Source organism: Cheilinus undulatus, linkage group 8 (assembly GCF_018320785.1).
Source record: "Cheilinus undulatus linkage group 8, ASM1832078v1, whole genome shotgun sequence".
NCBI classification, from domain to species: Eukaryota; Metazoa; Chordata; class Actinopteri; order Labriformes; family Labridae; genus Cheilinus; species Cheilinus undulatus.
Genome location: NC_054872.1, coordinates 32,915,906 through 32,939,956, shown reverse-complemented (window position 1 = coordinate 32,939,956; position 24,051 = coordinate 32,915,906). Strand labels below are relative to the sequence as shown.

The 24,051-nt window shown below is 39.1% G+C and overlaps 2 protein-coding genes across 5 annotated transcripts in view; both read right to left on the bottom strand.

Annotated features, from left to right (window-relative positions):
• Positions 1–1,717: 1,717 nt before the first annotated feature.
• Positions 1,718–19,122, bottom strand: pex5 (peroxisomal biogenesis factor 5). Of its 3 annotated transcripts, XM_041794119.1 has the most exons (17): positions 19,043–19,122; positions 18,873–18,929; positions 14,407–14,563; positions 14,243–14,281; positions 13,976–14,093; positions 13,713–13,859; positions 13,414–13,498; positions 11,763–11,853; positions 11,348–11,470; positions 7,680–7,763; positions 6,880–6,999; positions 6,543–6,686; positions 6,386–6,456; positions 5,789–6,010; positions 5,136–5,301; positions 4,892–5,049; positions 1,718–2,965 (listed from the first exon to the last, which is right to left on the bottom strand). In XM_041794119.1, the coding sequence occupies exons 3-17, from the start codon at positions 14,518–14,520 to the stop codon at positions 2,719–2,721; spliced, it is 1,929 nt and encodes a 642-aa protein (XP_041650053.1). In that variant the 5' UTR covers positions 14,521–14,563; positions 18,873–18,929; positions 19,043–19,122; the 3' UTR covers positions 1,718–2,718. The 3 variants fall into 3 exon arrangements, with proteins under 3 accessions (XP_041650053.1, XP_041650052.1, XP_041650054.1); XM_041794118.1 differs by having other exon boundaries at positions 18,873–19,096; XM_041794120.1 differs by lacking the exon at positions 11,348–11,470 and having other exon boundaries at positions 18,873–19,096.
• A 1,860-nt stretch (positions 19,123–20,982) lies between these two features.
• Positions 20,983–24,051, bottom strand: part of clstn3 (calsyntenin 3) — a 45,837-nt gene continuing 42,768 nt past the window's right edge. For both annotated transcript variants that reach the window (XM_041793452.1, XM_041793453.1), the window contains exons 18-19: positions 23,056–23,240; positions 20,983–22,964 (exon numbers count right to left, since the gene is read on the bottom strand). In XM_041793452.1, coding sequence (XP_041649386.1) covers positions 22,815–22,964; positions 23,056–23,240 — 335 coding nt within the window. In that variant the 3' untranslated portion in view covers positions 20,983–22,814. The remainder of the gene's footprint in view (positions 22,965–23,055; positions 23,241–24,051) is intronic.

Below are 24,051 nucleotides of genomic sequence, written 5' to 3'. Positions count from 1 at the left end.
TTATTTTTGAATGAACCAATCAGCTTGCGCGTCCTTTCAGTTTCCGCTCGGCTGATTGGCTGAAGAGCGACGTTCTAAGACAAAGGGGTGTTGTCCTGCTGATAACACATTTGAAACGTAACATGAAATACGTGCCTTGTCATGTTAGGATTACGTTTGGGTTTAAATATAAGGAAAGGTTAACGTTATCTCCCTGAAACACGCCACTCCCAAAACTAACGGAGAGAAGTGAAAAATACTTCAAAGGGCAGCATCTTGAGGAAATGCGAACCAAGAATGCACGATTAGAGAAATATTGGGTTTAACCTAATGAGACTGAGTTTTTGTTTGGAATGCTTTTTCAGTTTCCTCCACTTATTTGGGATAATTGGGACCTGATACGTTTGAAAGATCAGCATTTCTTTGAACAGTTAGAACAAATCTCCTGAAGGTCCTGTCTCTGGAGAAAAATACTGCGCTGCACACAGGCGAGCAGCTGTGTTGGCTGTGTGTTGACCTGTGGGTCAGTTGTTTCAGGGTAGAAATGGTGTCAGTCACTGAGAGAGGTGTAGCGTGGACTCTTCTTATTTTTAAGATGGATCATAAGAACTTGATCAGGCCAAACATGAACAAAATTCCCATTTAAAGTTCTGAAATAATTGGAAATGTTCTTTTTTTTTTTTTTTTTTTTTTGGTGTGAAAACTCCTAAACATACTTTTAAACTTCCCCAAAGTTCATGCAAATGTTTCACTGAAATTTCATCGTAAAGCATAAACAATTCAACCTCAATGTCTGACAAATTCCTTGGATATTCCTCCAAATTAAAAAAAAAATCAAAGTATCCCCCAAACATGTTTAATCAAATTCCCAAAGAATGGCTAATACATTACCCAAAATTTCAATTACCCCCCAAAGCCCATACAAAATTTCTGAAATGTAAATGAAAATTCAAGAATTCTCGAAAATTTGAAGGCCACCCCTGCCCCATTCCTTATCAAATTCCTAAAAATTTACGAGACACTTTCTCAGATTTCCATAAAAATACCCAGAAATGTTAAATCCTATTCCCCTTGAAAATTTCAGTCTCCCAAACTTCCAAATAAATTTTCCTCATTCTCCTGAAAAATACTGAAATTTCAATTCAAACTGCCCCCCCAAAAAACGTCCAATGAAATCAACCAAAATTATATAAATTTCCATGAAAATACCTTAAATTCTGAAAGCAAATTCTCCAAAATATCAAAAAAAAATCACCAATAAAATTTCAATGACAATTCCTGGAAATTTTCCTGGCAAATTATCAATCATCTCAAAAATTCTAATAGCAGATGCCAGAATGTGTTACTGTGTTGTAGGAATACCAGCATGTAATGCCCTCATAGGTACAATCAGGGTCTTAGGAGGTTAATTTAGCGACAGTAGCTTGTCAATTATAAACAGCAATGCTTTGAATTTTCAATGTGACATGCTTTATAAGTAACTGAAAACTATTGTGAGTTAATGCATATTTTAGCCACATTAAGCTTTGTCTTTTAAACATATTAACTAAATCTAATTTGTTTAGGCAGGTATTTTATCTGTATTAGAAAGAGGCAAAGCTATTAATTATAGTCATTTTTATTTTTACTCCAAGTGCATCTTTTGAAACTTCATTTCACCTACTGCATTTGTGTTTCTTTTCAAATCCTTAAATTAAAATTGCTCAATATAAGTAATTTAAAAAAAGCACAAAACAGATGTTTGGAATCAAAGCTTTATTGCTGAATGTTATATTAAACATTGCAGTCAGGATTTAACTAGCCTGAAAACAATAATAGTGCAACAATTATGTTACAATACACAATATGGCATATAGCATTATTTTACAATTAAGCAATCGTTTTACAAGGGCAATATGAAAAGGAGCAGGAGAGGGGGGAGCCCAGAGAAACCATTCTCAATGATATTACAATTATGTGATTTTCCAATTAATATCACCCATCCAAACAAAAAAAAAAAAAGCACATTCACACATATAAAGACCGTACACTAATAACATAATAGTAACAGTCCCGCTGGTTGTCATTTCATTATTTTGTTGATAAATGATTGCTACAAAATTAAATAAAGTATATAAAAAAAGAAAAAACAAGCCGCTGTAGCAAGTATGATTAGCATTTGTACTCTGGACCTGAATGATCCTTCTCGGGGCACTTTTGATACAAAGCAGTACTCTTTTCATGTCAAAGCAATATTGTACCTTGTGTCTACACAACTGTAGTGAATTTACAGTACAGTTCAACATACAACCTGCTGCTGATCAGAGGTTGTGAGGGCATTGAATGACATAGTAATCATAACTATCCACTGAATAAAGAGTGGATTCAATCATGCTCCATCATTTACCTTCTTTATTAAGAATGCATATAAAATCAAAGTGACATTTCATAAACTCAGTTTTACAGATCAACAGAGCTGTAGGAAAGGCGAGGACGGTCAAACATGTGGAACACAGTAACATGACTGTATTACTGTCAGTTGCATCTCCCAGGTAGAAACTAATACTGCAATAGTGTACTGAAGTCTTTAGAGGGAAAATAACCACAAGATGACATCTCAAGGTTGGTTGATTATTCACAGTGTCTTCTTCCTCCATTTCTCTGCATAACTCTGATTTCTCTCCTCTTCATTCAGTTTCCCAAACATTTTCCTCCCCGGGAAATGCACTCACATATGATTAGCTCCCCCCTGGCTGGTTCTCATTCAGCCGCACCATCCACCTCTCTCTGGCAAAAGTGAGCCAACAACGTGTCCAAGTCCCGGCGGTCAGCAGCAGCATACAGAGAGCTCTCTCCCATCATGCTGAGAGCCATGCGCAGAGTGGACCAGATGTTGTCAGACATCATGGTGGCTGCTGCGCCTCCTGGCCCCCTTGCAACTCTCGCACCATCGCTGGCCGCCTGACGCTGTAGAGACAGAGCCTCAAGAAAGTGCTCCACCGCCTCTCTAGAAGATGAGGAAGAGACACGGACAAAAAAGGATGAACAATAGCTCACTTTAGCCACAGAGTCTGGATCTGAATAATTAATACAACTTGAACTAAATGCTTTGACCAGAGTAAAATGCAAACATGAATAATAATGTATATTAGCAAGATTCAAACAATAATATCAAATTTACGCTTCCTGACAGATCCTTTGGCATTTCAATGGGGTTGACAAAACAGAAGAAAAACAGTTTTTGTTTTAATGAGATACATGCAAAAAAGGCAAAAACAGAAGCCTCCAGCACTGACATAAAGTATAATAGTGTAATTATTATAACAGTGGTTCATGCTAGAGCAGGGTCTTATACATATAAACCAAAAAATGGCAACAAAGATCTTTAAAACACTGCTGTTGCCATCTAGTGGAGCTAAAAGCAACTGCGTTGCACCAGGCTGATCCTGATACTGCATACAAGTAAAAAGCACATGATAAATCCTTAAAGAACAAAAAGAAAGCAATAAACCTTCTTAGCATTTAAGACAGGGACTTACCATAGCTGTAGTTAGGCTGGATTTACTAACCCTCAAAGCATTGTTATATTTCCTTCATGTCAGTATAAACCTTAAGCAAAATAGTGTCATGCCTTTATTTGATACTTTTGTGGAGGTCAAAAAGGTTAGAAATGGTCCATGGAAACAGTCACTCATTTAACATTAAGAAGGTACTAGACTGTAATGGTAAATTTATCTGCACCCAAAATTATTCCTTTAAAAACAAAAAAATGACAGAATTAAAGTCATAAAATTATCCCAATTTTCAAAAGTTAATCCACAAGCCAAAGGAGTTGTCAGACAATGTGTTATCAGGGACTAACAATCTGTTTTTGGTGTTTGGATACCAAATGACTGCACTTTAGCATGTCGGTCCACACTATGCATTTACACTGTCTTTAGTGACGACCTGATATCAGGACATCTGCCTGACTCTTACTAAGAAAACAGCCCATACATTACATCTATAGCTCTCTTACTGCCACTTGATATCCCAGCATGTTGTGTGCTGTGAGGCCACATGCAATACAAATTAATTGGGGGCAAGAAGTTACGAGGTTAGTGTTGCATCTTTAACAGCTTCTCTCCCTAATTTTGTCATAAGCATGCCTTTAAAAGGCACACTGGTTTACTATTTAGCAAATAAATCCTGTGGGGCACTAGTTAGATTGAAATGAAAACTCAATTCAAGATGACGAGTAACAAGAAACTCATGTATTGTCATTCATGGATAAGCCTGTTTTGAGTGCTGGAAATTTTCATGATCTTAAAGAGCCAGCTCCTGTTCGAGAGACTGTTTCCTTTTTAACTATTTTTTCATTTTAAAGATGTATAAAAGGTAAAATGGTACCAGCCTTTGTGCAATGGTACCAATAACTACAATTCCAATCACACAGAGAAAGGCTTGATAGACATACGTAAAATAATGACTTTTGTTTACTGGAAAAATACAACAGATCATGCCAGTTAACTGGTTTTTAAAGTGTGCCAGTACTTAAATAAATCTTCTCCCTAGCCGTTGTTCTCTTGCAACCTGAAAAAGATTGTCCTTGAGATTTTCCTCTATTTTGCTGCATTCATTTTACCCTCTACCTTTACAAGCCTTCCAGGACCAGCTACTGAGATGCATCCCCACAGCATGATGTTGCGGCCGCTGTGCTTCATAGTGAGGATTGTGTGTTTATGGTTTATGTTTGGTGTCCACAAAACATAGCATCTAAGGGACAGAACTTTTTCCAGACCGCCTCTTTGTGTTATCAGATATAAAAACTGTTTTCAGTTCGTATTGAGGTACACACAAAGTATCAGGGATTACCACTTGGTATCTGAATGCTCAAACTGGATATGAATCTCTTTTAATACATTTTTTACTAAATGAAAGATTCCTCTCTTACCTGTGTGCTCCCAGGTTCACACAGCTAATTCCCAAATTGTAGCGGCTTCGGACAAAACCTGGCTGCAGTTCCAGCGCTCTCCTGTAGGCGGCCACAGCTTCTTCTGAGCGGCTGCCATTAGCAAGTGTGGCACCTAATTTATTCCAGAGCAGATAGTCCTAATACAGATAGGAGAGAGAAAAAAGGAGAAATTACAAAAAGAGCATGTAAACGGCAAAGTCTGATCGCTGGTTTCTTCTCTAACCTGTGGTGTGACAGAGAGCGCAGCACTGAAACAGTCCACTGCCTTGTCATACTCCCCACTGAGGTTAAAGAGAACCCCAAGACCACACTGCAGCTGGGGGTCCACCTGGGCAGGGTCCGAGTTGGCTGCTTGCAGGAACAGGGACTGAACATCAGTAAACAATGATCTGTGAGGAACAGAAAGACAAAAATAAATTAAACAAATTAGAGTTATCAAAAAGTTGAGAGACAAAGACCCACATTTCCAACTAGTGATCTGGTTTAGTTCGGCACATTTTAGTTCAGTAAACTCTGATGTTGCTTGCGTTTCCCCACCCGTACCCTTGCTTGGTCAGTGGAGGTGTAAGCCTGCAGTGAATCTCGCTCTGCCGTTTAGGGTCAAATAGGTAGGCTTGGTATCACAACAGAAGGAGCTAGAAAGTAGGATGGTACGGCTCAGTTGTTTTTATACTTTTGCCAACTTTTGACAGTGCACACATTACTACACTAAATTGAACTGCAAAACTGGACTACTTGGTGGAAATGCACCATAAGATCTGGGTTTACCATACCAAACTCTAACGAACCAAACCAGAGCTCCTGGTGGAAACACATCATAACAGATTAACAATACTGGATATGTGAATCTGATTCCAACAAGTATGTTAAACTCACTCTGGCAGCAGTGACCCGAACCTATCCCTCTCCTTGTCCTTCTCTGTGGCACCTTCCTTTTGGCGTTCCCGCTCATTCTGCTCCCAAACAGAGCGATATTTTGGGTTGTGCTTCAGCCAATCACGGAGAGTCTCACAGGCCTGCCTGTGCAGTGATTCGTTAGTGAAACTGACAGCCAACGCCATCAGAGCTGTCAGGTTGTCATTCTTCAGCTCTATACATCTGATGAGAGAAGACAGGCAAGGGGAAAAAAAAAAAAAGTCAGCAAGCTTGTCATTTAACAAGGACATGCTTACAGCTGAGAATACAAATAAGTGACTTCTTGATTAATACTTGATTTACAGATTTTACATTAACGATTAGATAGAAGATTTTAAACTGAGCCCTTCAGAAGAGGGGCAAATAAATAGTGTAGCAGGGGAATGCAAAAACATCTGAGCAGCAGTATTGTGTAAACTGAATAAAGACTGATTAAAAGTACCATGATTATCATAAAAACTATCAGAATACTCAGGGTTATAGAACACTGATATTTTTCCCCTACTTGTTTTGAACTCGAAGTCATATTTTATTAAGTATTTTGTTCTGATTTCTCACCTGCGGAGGGCGCTGATAGCAGCAAATTCTTGCTCGTTCTCTGCCTGACAGGTTCCAAGATATTGCCAAGCCTGCAGTTCAATGAGAAGATATTACAAACTTCACTGCTTACGGGAAATTTTTAAAAAATGCAGAGGAAACCACATGCGAGTCTCACCAGCTGGTTGTCTGGTTCTCTTTGTACAGCACTCTCAAAGAAGCGTACAGCGCCCGGGATGTCCCCTGCCTCCATCCTCTTCACCCCTTCAGACAGAGGGTCAGGGTGGGACATGTAAGGGTTGTCCTCTTCAAACTGATAACCCTGTGAGCACACGAAGGCAGAGGATTACTTACAGATGATCATGCAGAATCAGTAACAGAGGCCCAAACATATTGACTCTCATGCACTTTTAGACCACAAGTAAAGTTGCATGTGAAAAACTGCTGAAATCCTCATATATATAAACAGGTCAGGGTTCTCAGCATAAATCTATGCAGAGCAGGTAGACCGTTACCTTGTCATAAGAGCTATTGAGTAGCTGATCGAAGTCAGACAGCCAGGGGTGGCTTTCTGCATCCCTCTTTGCCATCTCCTCCCACTCCTGCTGCAGCTTCTCCCAGAAATCCACATCACTCTGACAAATGGTAGAAACACGTAATTAGGTGAGTCTGCTCACCAAATATCATACTTTGTTTCAGACATATTTTATAAATAAATTAAAGTGTGTTCATTGCGTTTTGTTTATACAATTAAAGATGCTCGATTAACTTCTATAAGACAAGTAGAACTACAACAGGCAAGATTATTAAACCAGAATTTTGGATTACATGTTTTTTGTTCATTTAGGCCTATAAATAAATTCATGGCTGATCTTTGTCAGTGAGTGCCTGACATTCCCAGGGTAAGATTCCACATTGCAGACAATCAAGCAACTCTGTACTAATTTGCATTATCCGGCTTCTACGTGACTCGTGTTCACAGCTCACTCTTGGGACTTTCCACTATGACAAACAAAGCTGTGCTGATTTACTTTCCCATCACCAGTTTGGCCACATTTCAGTGTAGCTACTCTGGCATCAGGCTTAACACATCCCTACAGTGCAGATAGGGGTTGAATTACTCCTGCATGTACTTATCAATACACCCCAAACTGGCCTTGCCTAGTCTGGTGTTTTGCGCATAATCCACAGTTCCTGCATCACTTTTCATTTAAACTTTCAGAGTGCCAGTGTGATTTAACCTCTATTATGCAGCTGGTCCAAACAAATATTTACTGCATAAGCTTTGGCTTTGGCTCACTGATTCTCCTCTCACCTCCACTGCAGCTTTAGCTTCTTGGAAATCCGGCCCCGCTGTGGCAAACTCATCTACCCAGGCTTCAGCCGATTCTTCAGACACCTGAATTACACAAAGAAGTGGTTTACTCGAGTCAACATGTGTTGGTTATTAAAAAAGTTTATATAAGCTGATGATGGTGACATTAAAAAAGGAAAAGTATAGAGGGAAAGCGAATGAAAAGGAGAAATAAATGAAACACAAAAACAACATCAAAAGGTTATTTTCTCCTACTCATTTCTTACATCTTCCCAAATAAATCCCACATTTTCAATCTGAAAAAAAGCACTCAACAGCAGCAAAATAATTACATTCTGAGTGTTATTTTGCTGCTTATGTGTTTGAGAAAGTTGAACACATGTGGCAAACTTAAATTCTACACCTTAAAGAAAACAGACACCTAAAGCTGCAGAGACCACAGAGGGCCTACCTGCCTGATGACCTTGGCCCACTGCTCTGCTTGTTTAGCTTTAACTTTTTCAATCTTCTCATCCCTCTCTGGGGGTTCCAAGGGAAGACTCCCTCCCCCCGTCTCCGTCAGGAACTATGGCAGGAGGCGAGGAGGAGGTGGCAGTGGGGAATGGGGCAATGTTTTGAGGAGGAGGGAGCGGTTGGCGAGGAGGGTTTTTTTTTTTTTTTTTTTTTTTTTGGGAGGGGTGGGCAGAGTAATTTTGAGTATTAGAAGAAGTAGATGGATGGTGGTTGTTAAAGGGGATGGGAAGCCGAGAGTTGAAAGGCGGGTCAAAAATGGGAAGTATACATGTCATAGTTAGAGGGCATAAAAGTACAATGGAGCCATGGTGAAAAGGTAGTCAATATAGACAGGATTTAAGGCTACACACTGATAGTACAGTAAGGAAGCCCATTTCCACCAAAACAATACAACAGAAATACGGGTGCATCTCAGAAAATTAGAATATCATGAAAAAGTTCAATATTTTTTGTCACTCTTTTCTGAAAGTGAAACCCATATATTATATAGACCTGTTACACATAGAGTGAAATATTTCAGGCTTTATTTCTTGAAATGTTGATGATTATGACTTACAGATAAGAAAACCCAAAATTCGGTGTCTCAAAAGAATTAGAATATTACATAGGATTAAAAAAAAGGATATTTTACACAGAAATGTCAGGCCTCTGAAAAGTACGTTGATTTCTATGCACTCAATACTCGGTCGGGCCTCCTTTTGCATGAATTACTGCATCAATGCGGTGTGGCATGGAGGCGATCAGCCTGTGGCACTGCTCAGGTGTAAAGGAACCCCAGGTTGCTTTGATAGCGGCCTTCAGGTCATCTTCCTTCTTCATCTCCACTCTTCCTCCAGACTCTGGGTCCTAGAAGAGCGGAAAGGCACAGAATCCACGTTGCACATCCACATCACAGTCAGTGATGATTTGGGCTGCCATGGCATCTGCTGGTGTTTGTCCGAGTGTTGTCTTCCGAAATCCACAGTCAACGCAGCCATCTACCAGGACATTTTAGAGCACTTCATGCTTCCTTCTGCTGACAAGCTTCATGGAGATGCTGATTTCATTTTCCAACAGGACTTGGCACCTGCTCACACTGCCAAAGGTACCAAAAGCTGGTTCAATGACCATGGTGTTACTGTGCTTGATTGGCCAGCAAACTGGCCTGACCTGAACCCCATAGAGAATCTATGGGGTATTGACAAGAGGAAGATGAGAGACACCAGACCCAACAATGCAGATGACCTGAAGGCCGCTATAAAAGCAACCTGGGATTCCATTACACCTGAGCAGTGCCACAGGCTGATCGCCTCCATGCCACACCGCACTGATGCAGTAATTCATGCAAAAGGAGGCCCAACCGAGTGAGTGCATAAAAATCAACATACTTTTCATAAGCCTGACATTTCTGTTTAAAATATCCTTTTTTTAAATTGATCTTATGTATTATTCTAATTCTTTTGAGACACTGAATTTTGGGTTTTCTTATCTGTAAGTCATAATCATCAACATTTCAAGAAATAAAGGCTTGAAATATTTCACTCTATGTGTAACAAGTTTATACAATATATCGGTTTCACTTTCAGAAAAGAGTGGCAAAAAATATTAAACTTTTTCATGATATTCTAAGATTTTTTGAGATGTACCTGTAAAGGCATGAGGAAATTAGAAAAAAAATATGTTATGTCAAGGTAAAATTTGAGATACTCAGTTGTTTTCTTTTTTAAGACTCAGGGGAGGATAAAGGAGTCTCAGACAGGATTTGACCAAAGGTGAGTGACAATACTTTTCAGAGTTGCACCAAGTTGCACTATGGGTAGAGTTTAGTTATACTGAAAGCTGATTGTAATGGCTGCCTCTGCCGCTGGGATTACCTCAGATGTAGCTTTAGCACTGTGTCAATTTTACTAGAACTCGACCACGTTTCTGTATGAAATAAAGAACAAAAACAACACTAAAAGCTTTTCATGATGTGAAAGAAGTTTTCACTCTTCTGCCAACCTGTTTTAACATTAGTGTGTAGAAGTTGCAGGGGAGAAAGCTAAAAAAAAAAAAAAAGCCAAACTGGTAATGAATAAAGACTTGTTTGGAAGTGGCTGAACTGCCTCCTAATGCTAGGGTGAGTCAAATTATCCAGATCTCTAAAAAGAGAAGGATTTTCAATTGGAGTGACCAAGTCTGAACAGATAAAGATCATGGTTTACTGTGCCAAACTGAACTGAACAACATGGGGTTGCTTAGTTGAAACACACCAAACACAAGCATTTGTCTGCTCAGCCTGTAGAAGGAGGTTTTGAATCCATGTCTGTCCCTGTTTCTCTGTGAGCTTTTGAAACTTCTTGCCTGTACATATAACTACTTTCAGGGATTAAAAAGTAGCTAAAACTGTTTTTTACCCCACAGTTTTTTCAGTTGGCAGAGCCATAAACCATCCAAACTCCGGCATTTTGATAGTGCTTCTCTATACAGAAACCCCTCCTGCCCCACAACTAGAGTACTTCACTGTGACATGACGTCATCTTCAAACAATCAATACAATAAAAATTATTAGGAAACAAAAAGGTGAGAGTAAAACTGAAGCTATAATTAAATATGAACGGATATATTAAAATATTATCAAATAAATTCAACTTTTTTTCCAATTTTTTCCAACTTTTTTCCAGTTTCCTCAACTGTTTGAATTTTTCCAAATGTTATTTTGATAAACCTTCGTGTTTTTGGTGAAAATAGGCCTCCAAAGAATTGACTTTTGGGATAAGTTAGTTAAATGTAAATTCTTGCATCAGCCCCTTTCTGCTTTCATTAAAGTTGAAGAAAGCATTTGGTGTATTACCCCAGTTAAATCATAAAGCACTGAAAAACTGAGTAAGGATGGGAATTACCACTGCTTGACAGTTAAGTACACATGTAAGATTAAATATAAAAGAAAGAAGCAGATACTTTAAAGAATCTTCTCTCTGCTGAATAAATCCCCTCAGTAAAGCTATGCAGCCTCAAGCTTCATATTACAGAGAGAGGGAGGCTGCTTTGGTTACGCTTTTGGAAAATATTACTCCTCATCAGATGCTGGGCTGATGAGACACACATTACTGTGAAAAACTTAAAACACTATGCCCCCCAGTGTAATCCTGGTTTTGAACCATGCCCCCCCCTCTTCAGTGGGCAGAGACTCGTACCTGGTTGAGGTTGGAGGCCCAGTTCTGAGCCTCCTGGGCCTGAGCTTTATCTGTGAGCTGTTTGTCTGTTCTGCTCTCCACTGTCACACTGCCCTCGCCAATCTGCCTAATGAATCGAAGGAACTACACAACAAAAAAAACAAATAACAGCATAAAAGCATTTACCATTATCACTGCCAGTTGGTCATACTTTTATATTTTTATTCTATGGTCATATTTTCATTTTAAGATTCTTTCCACACCCACAGCTTTCTTTAAACGCAAAGATGCACCTTTAAAAGCCAGAATAAAGCAAAGGACTACTTTACAAAAATGTTAAAGAAAAACAGAAACAGAAAGATATGATGATAGATATGTCAAAAGAAATGACACATGGTTTCAGCTGCCATCAGGTACACATGAAGTTGTTGCTCACCTCTGTGTTTTGTAACTTGGGGTCATCAACCTTTGAGACAAGTTCATTGGCTGTCTGCCTCAACTCCTCTCCTGGTTGATACTCCTTTGTCCTGTTGGATTAAAGACCAAGAATTAGTGACACAACATTTTAAGATTTATTGGTCATAATTATCATGTGTATGCTGGGCTTTCACTCTTTGTGTTTGAGGACTGTATGTTATGTTAGGGGACATCTGGTAGCCTATTATTCTATATAACCGGATTTTACTCTCTGGTCAGGTCCTTTTTACCATGTAACAGATATTTTCTTTGCTGACCTCATCATTGGACCAGGCTAGAAAAGACTGTTACAGGTAATAACATATCCTCTCAACAACAGTATAGTCAAGGTTCATGAATGCAATAAAAGCATTCTTCTTCTGTGCTCCTTTACCCTCCATGAGTGGCCCCCGTTGTACATTTATTGCCTTGTTACTTAAGTAACCACATTTATCGGCATATTTTCACTGCCTAAGTGATATGATTTTTCATAACTTCATTATAAAGACTGATTTGCTTGTAGAAAGTCAAACATCACAGGATTTCAAAAAATGTAAGGGCAGTTTATAAAATCTGCCCTACAAACACACATGGTTTTCTTCCCGATGAATCTATGCTAAAAAAACAAATAATAACTATGTTTCTATCTTTTATCTCTAGTTGTCATTTATGGCCACACTATTGCAGTCCTTCTCTTTGAGTCTGTTTCACAACTGTTTAGCCACAAACACAGTCTTGTCTCAAGGAACCCAGCCCATAGACTTGACCCCAAAGTCTAGTTCATTGGATCAGAATGAAGACAAGAATTCCTGACACAGGCCCCATGCCCAAGTCTGCTTGAAAAAGTGGTCTCGGGCGTGACTGACGTGCACTTCCATGGAAGATGTCAACACAGCCATGCACAAGTACAGGATACTAACAGTTGCAAAAGCAATTCTAAACATCTTAAGTCTTGAAGAGCCGTTGGATTGGTAAGATTGCGTGTCTATCATCAGGTGATCCCTCTTGCAAAGAGTCAAGCTGAAACACTTGAACAGACCAATCAATGTCAACGTTGAAGAGAACAAGGTATGGTTTAGTTGAACTGCAAGCTGGTGACCAATTTGCAAGTGGTGAAGAGATTAACATTTCTATCTTAAAAAGAACAACTCTGAAAGCTTTTCTTGTTGAAAGTATGTTTATGTTCTCCTCCTGACTGGCTTCAGCATGAGTTTGATTCACCAACTGGCTCCACTGATGGTGAAAAACGATAACAGTCGCCCGTCAAACTTGTGTTATGTACTCTATTCCTGGGTCATTCCCATACATCTCCAGTTGTTCCCATACACTGTATGCTTTATTGATTGGCCTGTAATGAATGTGAGGTTCAGTCCTCACCAAACACCATGCGCCCATGTGAAATATGTCCCATTATTACATGTGGCCTGGGTTACTGCATGTCTCCTATCTTCCCTTGCTCTCTAGCGTCCCTCCTCCCTCTGCCTGTAAGCACCACCATCTAATGAAGTTTTTATAAAAAGGGCTCAGAAAAAGTAAAATTCAAAAACGGACCAGAGGAAAAAACTTAACTGGGTTTTGAAAAACTTTCAAACAGATTCAGAACCTCAACGTCCCCCGTCTCCTGTTCCTACCATTCATTCTCCTTGTCTCCCAAATCTCCCAGCCACAGCTTCTCCTCTGACTGCTCCAGATACTCCTCTGCCCAGCGTCCAGGATCTGCAGCAGAGAAAAACAAGGGCACAGCTGGTGGGCGCATAGCGCAAAGTCTTTCATCAAAGAGAATTTTCTTGGGTGTAAAAAAAAAAAAAAAAAAAAAAAAAATGATGATACACAGCTGATGACTCCAGACAGATTAAGTACATACTCACTGAAGTCTGAATTACAGGAGTCAAACAACAAGAAAGAGAAAATATGAAGACTTTACACTTACCTGCAGCCTCAGCGATAAATTCTCTTGTCCAATCAGCATCTGCCGCATCACCGAGGGCAGTGAGACCCGGAGCAGAGGCAGAGTCTGAACCTGAGAGGAACTCAGCTGCCCAGTCACCGGAGAGAGCCAATGCTGCCACATCTGGGGCTGTGACATGGAAACATGTGGGGCTTTAAATGTTGTAAATATACCCTAGAGACCATGCAGATAAAACCTAGACCCACTGAATAAAATACAAGACAAAAAGAGTAACACTGATGTACCTCTCTGAGGAGCTTGTCTGTAGGTCTGCTGGTCGATCTGCTGCATTTCCTCCAGCAGCTGACCCATGTCAAAGGTGTGTGGGGGTCGTGGGGGGGCCTGAAGGAACTCATTTACAAGCTGAAGCAAAAATAAAACATCTTACTGCAGCTATCAAGGTCTGTCTACTTTTAAGAGACAATTTGAGAAGGTGTAGCACAGTTTGGGGGACTTATGCTACTTATTGTCAAACAAAAAGGCAAAAATTTTGCTCAAGCAAAAGGACTTACCTCTTCTTCAGTTGCAATTTCTATCGCAGCAGGGGGAATCTGAGGGGAAAGAGGGTATGTATAAGGTACGAGCAGTTTCACTTGAAAGTCTAAAATACTGTTTGTACTCTGTGGGAAACTGTTCGGCTATTTCAGCCACTAATGGATATCCACAAGGTGCTCACTGTAGGTGTTGAGCGGTGCCGCCATGCCCCCCCTTCCTTTGTCATGTGACCGGTCAGCTTCATGAGGGGATTGGCTCCACCACATTCTGCTTCCACCAGCTCCCGCATCGCCATGGCAACACAATGATGAGGCAAACCCAATCAGAACACCTGTGAACTGAGGAGCAAATGGAGAGATATATCACTGCACTTTTACTTTAGACAGATGCACAAAAATCTGTCTTCAAGAAACAAATCAGATTAGTCAAAGTTAAAAATTAAAATGATGAATTGCACAAGTTTAACTTGCAAACAAAGGTGACAGCTGATCAGGGTGACTTCTAAAATTATGTAAAACAAAACAAAGCATTTCTCCCCAAGGCCACCTATAAGGGGAAAGGGGAGAGCTTTCTGGGGCCCAGCAAAACATGGGTCCCATGGAGTAAGCAACACTCTTGTCCATTGTAAAGTTAAGCTGTAAAATCCGTACTAAATTTTTTACATGAAAAATAACCATTTCTATCAAAGCAACAAATATCTTTTTTATTTATTTCTTAAAAATGTAAACCCCTAAAAAACTGAATTAAACTGGGTTATAATGGCTAAAATGGGTTAAAATAGCAACAACTGCCAGGATAGGTGGTGAAATGGGATTTTAATAGTAGCAGAAATTGATTAAAAGAGGCAAAAGTTATATAAATGAGGCAAAAAAATAGGCAGCAAGTGGCAAAGCCAGGCAGAAATGGGTAGAAAAGGTGATGAAATTGGAGCAAAAAGTGGCAGAAATGGGTTTAAAGAGGCAAACATGGGCTAACAGAGAGAAAAAAAGGCAGAAAGTGGCAAAAATTGGTTTGAGTGGCAAAATTGGGCATTACAGTTGTAACAGGAGTCAACCAAGCCAATAATTGCTTGTCAGAAATGGTTTGAAATTAGCAAGAATTGGCACAACCAAAAGTAAAATTCAGTCAAACTTGGCAAAAACGGGCATAAAAAGTGGTGTAAAGTGTTTAATAGTGGCAATAATGGATCAACAGAGGCAACAACACGCAGAAGATAACAGAATTGGTTTAGAAGTGGCAACAACAGGCAGAAAAAAATGTTAGAATGGGTTTAAGAGTGACAAAAATGGCTTTTAAGTGTAAGAAATGAACAGAAATGTGTTTAAGTGGTAAAACTGTGTTATACAAGGTAAAATTTGGTGGGAGAAAAGTGTTGAAAATGGGTTAATTATGACAAAATTAGTGTGAAGTGGCAAAAATAGGCACAAATTGTGCAAAGCTGGGCATTAAAAGTGGTAAAAAAAAAAAGTGGTACAAATAAATCATTCCAAATCAGAACCAAATAATAGTTTGACACACTTCTCAGCTCAATAATCAGGTAGCCGTCAGTCAGGCTCTAGCACCAATGCTACTGATAAAAAACACATGTACTGCTAGTATCAATTAATCAGAATTAGGGAGGGCCCATTCTCTGGGTTTTTCAGGGGCCCTGTCAATTCTGTGGGCAGACCTGTTCCTCACAGAGAAGTTCAATTATCCCAAGAACACCCAACAACGTTTTTTTTTCTTCATAAAAAAATATAACACCAAATATGAAATACTGGGCTAAATTGACAGTTTGAAAAAGCACAAAATAGTATTAAAATCAGTCAGTGTATATCATCCAGCAGTAATGTTTCAACACCTCTTATCTAGACCATTTCCTACTGTCTCTGGTCTCTTTTGGGCTGACAAGCCAAACAAGGTAAAATCTTACGGGTGCCCAAAAACTGCACGGATAGTCTCATGTCACGTAACCCAAATCAAGCTCCATCTGCTGTTTTCTATGTCATTTCCTGGCTTAGGGTAAACTGTTAATAATGCGAATGTGACAGCCCGTTGGGCAGAGAGAAGCACAGCAATGTTTCACTCAGTCAGAAGATTTCAGCTTTAAACGGCACTGAAACCTTCACAGCGGAAAAAAGACAATTAAACATTTAATGCTGGGTGTCCAGTGATAAAATCCTTTTGGTTAGAGTTTCATAAAGCATTATAAATATTCTTAAAATAGACTTACCTCTACAATTTTAAACAGTATTTTATGGAGTAAAGATTTTCACACAAGAAGCAGTAATAAATACATGTTTAACCTCTGCCTAAAAAAGTCATCATTAGATGCTGGTTATTTCCTGAACCCTCAGAATATAGGGTGGATTGATATTGTGAAGATATTTGTTATGGAAAGAATGACTTTTTGTTAAACTCTGAACCAAGTGGGTTTGGCTAAATACGTAAGACCTCTGCAGACAGATTTTTAAATCTAAAAATACAGTATTATATGTTTTTATTGTGCTTTTCCTCCTCTCAAGTCTGTTTTTGACTGATCTTGTATGCACACTTCACTTCCCCCTCATGGTGTACATAGTTCTAAATATTCAAGAATAAAAACGTAGTAAATTCAGCTATTTTCCCATGTATACACTGTGTATGATGCCTGCTGTTCAGACTTTAATAGAAAGAATTTCAAAAAAATAAACATCTGTATCATTTACAAAAATCATCAAATATAATTACTATCATTGAGAAGTGGGAGAGCCGCCCTGTCTCAGTATCCTCAAACCCTCAAAAACATGCAGCACTGAGTCTTGTATTTGTGTCTTCTGATTTGACTGTACCTTTAGCATGTAATTTCCTAAATAAAAAAAAAACTTTTTTCTGTCTTGAAGGGATTTTTGTGCAGTTTGTCAACACACACTTTTGCATTCAAGGAAATAACATGGTGGTTTCAGGCTAAAATAGGGACAAAAACCAATATAATCCCCAGACTTGGTAGCACGTCACCAGCATTACATGTCGTGTTACATCCAATTTGACCCTTTTCACTCTGGTGATGACAGACCTCATCCTACAAAACAGAGCAATAACAAAATAACTTTTCTTTCAATGGTTTAGACTGCAAATAGAAATAGCGACAGTGATTTTAAGTCGTCTGTGGGGGCACCCTGCTGCTCCGCTCACTGACCTACATCCATGCTTAGGGATGAACAGATGACAAACCACTGTACATGCTGGCCTTCTTAACATCTCTAACCCCCCTACAGGGATACGCACTATTAAAATTTCCATTATGAACTGACAGGAATAGAAATTCAATTCCTTGATTAATTCACTCTATTTCAGCATTGGTAACATTCAAACACAGCACAAAATATTATACATTGAGGTGTTTATTATTCTTGAATGTAATCTTTTATATCATTTTAGAAAAAATGAATCAAAATTAATATCTGCTTTAGTACCATGGCAAAAAGTTCTAGGCAACCAAGATTGGCTAATTTTTAGAGAAATTATAAATAAAAGATATCGGCATGATATTGGTATTGGCAGATATGGGCAATTCTACTGATATTTAAAACCATTATTTTGTCAATAAAAACAGCCCTATATCAGCTGTACTTTGTGGCTATATGAACAAATAAGCTTGTGGAGTTTGCCTGAACTACCAGACCTTTTTCTTTTTTCCTCATCATTCCTTAGACTTTCAAGTGTGTTGAATGAACTTTAAAATTATGTGTTTTAAAAAATGCAAGCAAAATCCTGCACAATGGCTAAATTGCACACAAGCCAATGTTGCTTGTTCAGGAGTTTTCCTGCAGTTTTTGATAAACTCATTTCTCTCATAACACACCCGTCTAATGAGATGGAGTGATTTGGTTTCTCTGTACTTGTTGACACTTTCATTAATACTGAGACGTTTAAAAAACACGCTGTATGTAGAAGTGTAGCAGTATATGACATTTTGACGACCTTATTATTACACATAGAAGTCTCCAAGCCACAGGTGGACCTCCCATCACTGTTTTGGCAATGCCTGGGCTGCAGATTCAACATTTTATTCAACTTATTCAAGCAGCTTCTGTGCGATGATGAGGCTTAATGTAAGAGGATTACACAGAGATATTCATACAAACACTATTACAGGTAGGGCACTGTGTCACCTCGCTCACTTCACATACCATAATCCTAAATAGAAACATTACCTGAGGAGAAAGGTTGTTTTTCTGCACATTTTCATAAACTCAGTTTTATTTGTTTAACATATATTAATTATAAAATGTCATAAACATTATACCTACCACACCTGAATGCAGCCCAGTGCTTTAAATGCTAGCAGGCAGGTCTAACTCCTGTCATGTGTCAAATCAGTAACTGATAGCTCTGTTTTGTACATTAGCCAGCTATGGCTTTATGCACAAACAGCTGCATTAGCTCGGTAAACATTTCTCAAAATATTTCTTCTCAGGAGGCCAACGCGCTCATTTAAAGGCGAGTCAAACCCAGCATGTATACTGAGTAAACGACCCCTCTGGCTTGCAACAATAGCGGGTGTAGCTAGCGTTAGCTCACTATGCTAACATGCTAGCTCCAGTAGGGCCAGTGCAGAGATCATTCCTGTAGTATGAGGGGAGACATGGCATGAATAGACGGGGAGCGTGATGTTCATCTTACCGCCGACAGCAGCTGCTGTTAGCCGAAACCGACAGTCGATCCTCTCCGGTGGCTCCTCTGAGATAACAGCCGTATGAGGAAAAAAAAAGAAACCGCCTCGGTGTCAAACCTCCCCGGTAGCTTTCCGAAACCAGCAGCTGCGTGTTTTAGTGCCTGGTTATTTTATTTACCTTCCTCCTCCATGACCCACAAAACGCCTCACCGATCGCTTGGAGTCTCGTAACGTCACGATGGTTTCGTATGCTAGAAGGGATTTACGTCAATAACATGGCAGAGCCGAGGAAGCAAATATAAGAAAGCCTACGGAGAGCGTATCCAGCCTACGTAAAAAGTAAACCTTAACGTACAAAGATAGAGCACAGGAGGCCGAAGTCCAGCAAATAAGTGAAGTTCTTGGTTGTAAAAAACTGCAATCGAAGAAAATGCAGAAGGACTTAAACGTATACTGTGTTCATGTTTGTCGCACATGAGAACGATTAGGATATATATGGCCTACCGAAGATTTGAACTAAAACAATAAAATAAAATAAAATAAAGTCCTTGTCCGGGATGCTTATCACCCTTTTGCAACCTTTATTTTTGATATAAAGGTTACTTTAATCTGGCTATCAAGCATCCGAAGATCTTGTACAAACGCGCATTTTTCAGAATTCAAGAACTGCAAATTTGTGATTTTATTTCATTGAAGAGGTTTTTTGTGCTTCATTATATTTCTATTTTATTTGACTTATTTCAATGCTATAACAAGCATGCATGCTTTCCCTCACAGCAAACAGCAACACCAAAATTAAGTGCTTTTTAATAGAATAGAATAGAATAAAATAGCAGTTGTTGACCCAGCAAACCTCATATATACCATTCTAAAGATTGTAGCCTTTTGCCTTTAATACATTGTAGGGAAGCCCTAAATGGCCATGCTTTCATAGATTTTATTTTAACCAGGGATAACAAATAAATATTTTAATTATCTTGGGATAACAATACTGATTTTCCTATGATATATCAATTCCAGCCATTCTTTTTGGGTATTTAGAAATAAAGTCATTATCATGGAAAAACAGAGTAAAATAAAACTATTAGATGGCTGTCTACTTGGGACTTATATATATTTTATGGACAAAAGTATTTGGCCAAATGACTATTACACCAACAGGGATTTTCATGACATTGTAAATAATACACATATTTTGATATGGCGTTGGCCCACGTTTTGCAGCTATAGCAGCTTCTACTGTACTTGGAAAGCTTTCCACAAGATTTTGAAGTGTTTCTGTGTGAATTTGTACCTGCTCATTCTGTAGAGCATTTATGAAGTCAGACACTGATATTGGATGAAAAGCCCTAGCTCTCATCTCTGTTCTAGTTCATCCCAAAGGTGTCCAGTTAGGGCAGTCAAGTTCTTTTACACTATGCTCATCAAATTATGTCTTTATAGTCCTTGCTTTTTGCACAGAGGCACAGTCAAGTTGGAATAGAAAAGGCCCTTCCCCAAACTGTTGCCACAAAGTTGGAAACAGTATTGTCCAAAATGTCTTGGTATTCTGAAGCATTAAGATTGCCCATCCCTGCCCCTCTGACTGCTAAACAGAGAGAAGCATGATGTGTCACTCCACTGAACACTGCTCCACAGTCCAGTGTCGGTGTCAGCAATGTTGGTGACTTTAACACGCCATGTACCTTAGTTTTGTTGACCTCGCTCTGGATTTTATGTGGTCTTCTGCTTTGTGGCAGAGTTGCTGTTGTTCCTAAATGCTTCAACTTTTTAATATCACTTTCAGTTGACTGTGGAATACCCAGCAAGGAAACTGTCTTATTATAAAGGTGGCATACTATTACAGTGCCATGCTTGAAATCTCTTCAGAATAACCTATTTTGTTTCAGAAATGTTTGCAAATGGAGACTGCATGACCAGGTGCTTGATTTTTGTCTTTACATATGGTACTTTCTCATAAGATATAGTCTATTATAGTCTTTGCTGGTATAGGCTATGACTGTGTTTTTATAGGTCTAATCACAGGAAAATATCAACATCATGTACACTTCAACATAAAAGTGACTATTACAATAATAAATGAATACTCAAGTGAGGACTGTAAAAAGAAATCTGTCATAGACGTCATATAGTGTTTTTATTATGAATTTTGTAATGTTTTCTGACAGTTCTCAATAACAATTAGTCAGCATAATCCATGTCATCATCGTATCAATAATTACAGGTAATATTCCGATAGTAACATAGTAATAATATAAGTTATTAATCAATGCAATGTTTTATTCCTTCTTAACATCACAGTCAAAAACGACAGGCTTTATTTACTGACAGGTTTAGCACTGCACATTGATAGGCTACACAGACAGACAGCAAGAGACACAGAGGGAGAGGTGGAGGGAAAGGCGGGGGGTGGAGTGGGTGGGTTAGGTGAGGAGAAGCACACAGTTGTACATTCATTGAACCAAACAAACTGTATGAAGTGAAAAAAGACAAAAAAAAATGTGATTTCGGAAAAGTGAAAAACCGAGAAATGTGAAATGAGTGAGACATGTCTTAAGTATAACAACAATGGGCCCTCCATTTTTCTGTGAGTCAGATATTGACAAGTTCTTAAATTACAACAATATTACACACAAATTAAGAGACACTCATCAAGCCAGGGATTATCATCCTTATCACTACTACTATTATTATCTTTAATTATATGTATACTGTTTTCTGATGCTGTAAAGGTGATGGAGCGGGGGGAAAGTAAATCATAATCTGCTCCCTCTCAAAGTGTGGCTGCAATAATAATAGTAATAACAATAATATCATAATATTCATCACTGTATGTACAGAAAAATTCATTACAATCAATACAATCAAAACTGCCCAAGCTGAGCGGACATTCTGGAAACAGCAGGGGTAGTAGCATCATGAAGTAAGTGTGTTGTGTGTCTGTGTTTTTTTTGCATGTGACGTCTTGCAGTTATTGTAAGAGCGAGGAGTGCAGTGAGTGAGAGAGTGCAGTGAGAGTCATTTGGAGACATTCCTGTGGTCACTGTGAGGGGTGGGTTGAAGGTGAGGTTGCACCGGGTTTATCAATGGTTTTTTTGTTGTTGTTGTTGTTGTTTAGCGGCACAAGCTGAAACTTTTCAGAGATTCCAACCCGAACCCCTAAAAGCATGGACTCAGTACTTACAGGCCTTTTGTTTTGTATTGATGCAGTATTGCAGAGTGTGTGCGAAGGATGAGGTGTGTGGTTGATAGTCCTTGAATTTTGTCAGCTTATCACCAGCCCTGCATAAAACATAGTCAGGAGCTGAAGCACTAAATAAGTCACAATAAATTAAAAATACCTGCAAGCATAGTGTTTTTTAAAAGGTTTTTATGAGATATTTTCTGACCTTGCTGTTTTTGCTCTGCGGTTTTAGAGGAATGTGTAGAGAGGGGATGCTAGGAGCTTGTGCACAGACTTCTCGAGTCTTATAGAGGAGTGCAGAGTAACGTCAGAATCAAGGCTTTGTATCTTGTTTGCATGTTTTCCAGCTTTCTTTTTGTATAGATTTCATTCTGTGTTCCATAACAAAAGATAAAATACAATCTTTTTTTCTTTTTTAAACAAAAGCAGTCTCATTCAACCAGTAATACACTATACAGACACATTACCATCTCGTGATTCAGAACTGGTGCACCACATATAAATTTGGTGGGGTTTGCTCAGGCAGTTAAATTACATTAACTGTTTACATTGTGCCATAGAACATTTAGGTGGAGAACGACTGGCCCTTTGTTGGCTATAGGTCACATATGGCGCTGAGTGTTGAGAGTATTACAGTGACTGTGTTGTGCGTAGTGTTTGTAAGCATACATTCCTTATACTAGTGGTGTCAGCAGTCGTAGATAATAAACGTGTTGGGAGTGTGTGACTGGTGAGCCCGTTAGTGGTTTCCATGAGAACTGGTGGCTCAATAGCGGCGGGCATTTCCGTCCCTCCCCTCCTTCTTGATGATGATTCGCTGGTCGTCACTGGCATCATCGGGTGACTCTGCTACCTCCTCGTCCTCCTCCCCTTCCCCCTCTGTGTCGGCAGAGATGCCCATGCGAGATTCATAAGACTGTAAGTGGGAGGAAACAGGAGATTAAGAGGCAAGGTCATGTTAAGTCTTCATCATCTGACAAAAACAACCTGACTTTTTTTCTCTTTACCTCCATGGGGTTGACAATGATAGTGAGGGCAGAGTCGTCCCACTGGTTGCTACCCTCCTTAGCCCCTCCCCTGGAACCTTCTCCACGGCGGTGGATGGAACGGATTCGAAACACTCCGAGGATTACCATGACAACCAGGAAACCCACACACACCATTATGATGACTGTGGCTGCTCCGGGGACCACTGTGAGGAAAATAAAACACTGATTACAGCATGTTGGAAAATGATACAGATGCCAAGGAAGAAAACCTGATAGTAATCTTCCTTATTTTTTTTATTGATTCCCATCTCTGTAACACCAAGAACAAGAATGAACTGATACTAGTAATAAGGCTTATTTATCAGTGCCATAAAGCTCCATTTGTGTCCTACAGCTGCATAATCCAGCTGCACTAACATGTTCTTTCATCACAAATACCACGGTCTATAAAAAGTATTCACCCTCTTGGATATTCACCCTTTTTACTGATTTTATAAATTGGTTAAGGTCAATATATTTTGGCTTTTTATTACAAAAAAACTCTTTAATGTCAAAGGGAAACAGATTTCTACAAATTAGTGTCAATTAAATAAACTTATGCAAGGTAAAATAAGTGACTGCATAAATATTCACCCCCTTTAAAATGACTGACTTAATTTAACAGAAGTCCAGCCAAGTGGTGCTAGTAGTAGTGAAATGGGGATTACCTGGGTGCAGCGAATGTGTCTCAAGTGACTGTAGTATAAATACACCTGTGTTTGGAATGTCCTATCACTGCTTTAATCAGTATCCCTGGCTACCATTACACCATGAAGACAAAAGAACACTCCAAATAACTCAGAGAAAAGATTATGGAAAAGTAGAAGTTAGGAGATGGATACAAAAAAAAATCCAAGGCACTGAACATCCCTTCACTTTAGTTTAATCCATCAACAAGAAGTTGAAGGAATACAGGACGTGTAAATCTGCCTAGATTAGGCCATCCTCACAAACTGAGTTGCCGTGCAAGAAGCA

Coding starts and splice junctions, on each gene's coding strand:
- pex5 (XM_041794119.1), bottom strand. CDS start 14,520: ATGGCGATGCGGGAGCTGGTGGAAGCAGAATGTGGTGGAGCCAATCCC. Junction 13,860..13,975: donor CAGACAAGCTCCTCAGAGAG/GTACATCAGTGT, acceptor TCCATGTCACAG/CCCCAGATGTGGCAGCATTG. Junction 7,000..7,679: donor AAGCTAAAGCTGCAGTGGAG/GTGAGAGGAGAA, acceptor ACCATTTGTCAG/AGTGATGTGGATTTCTGGGA.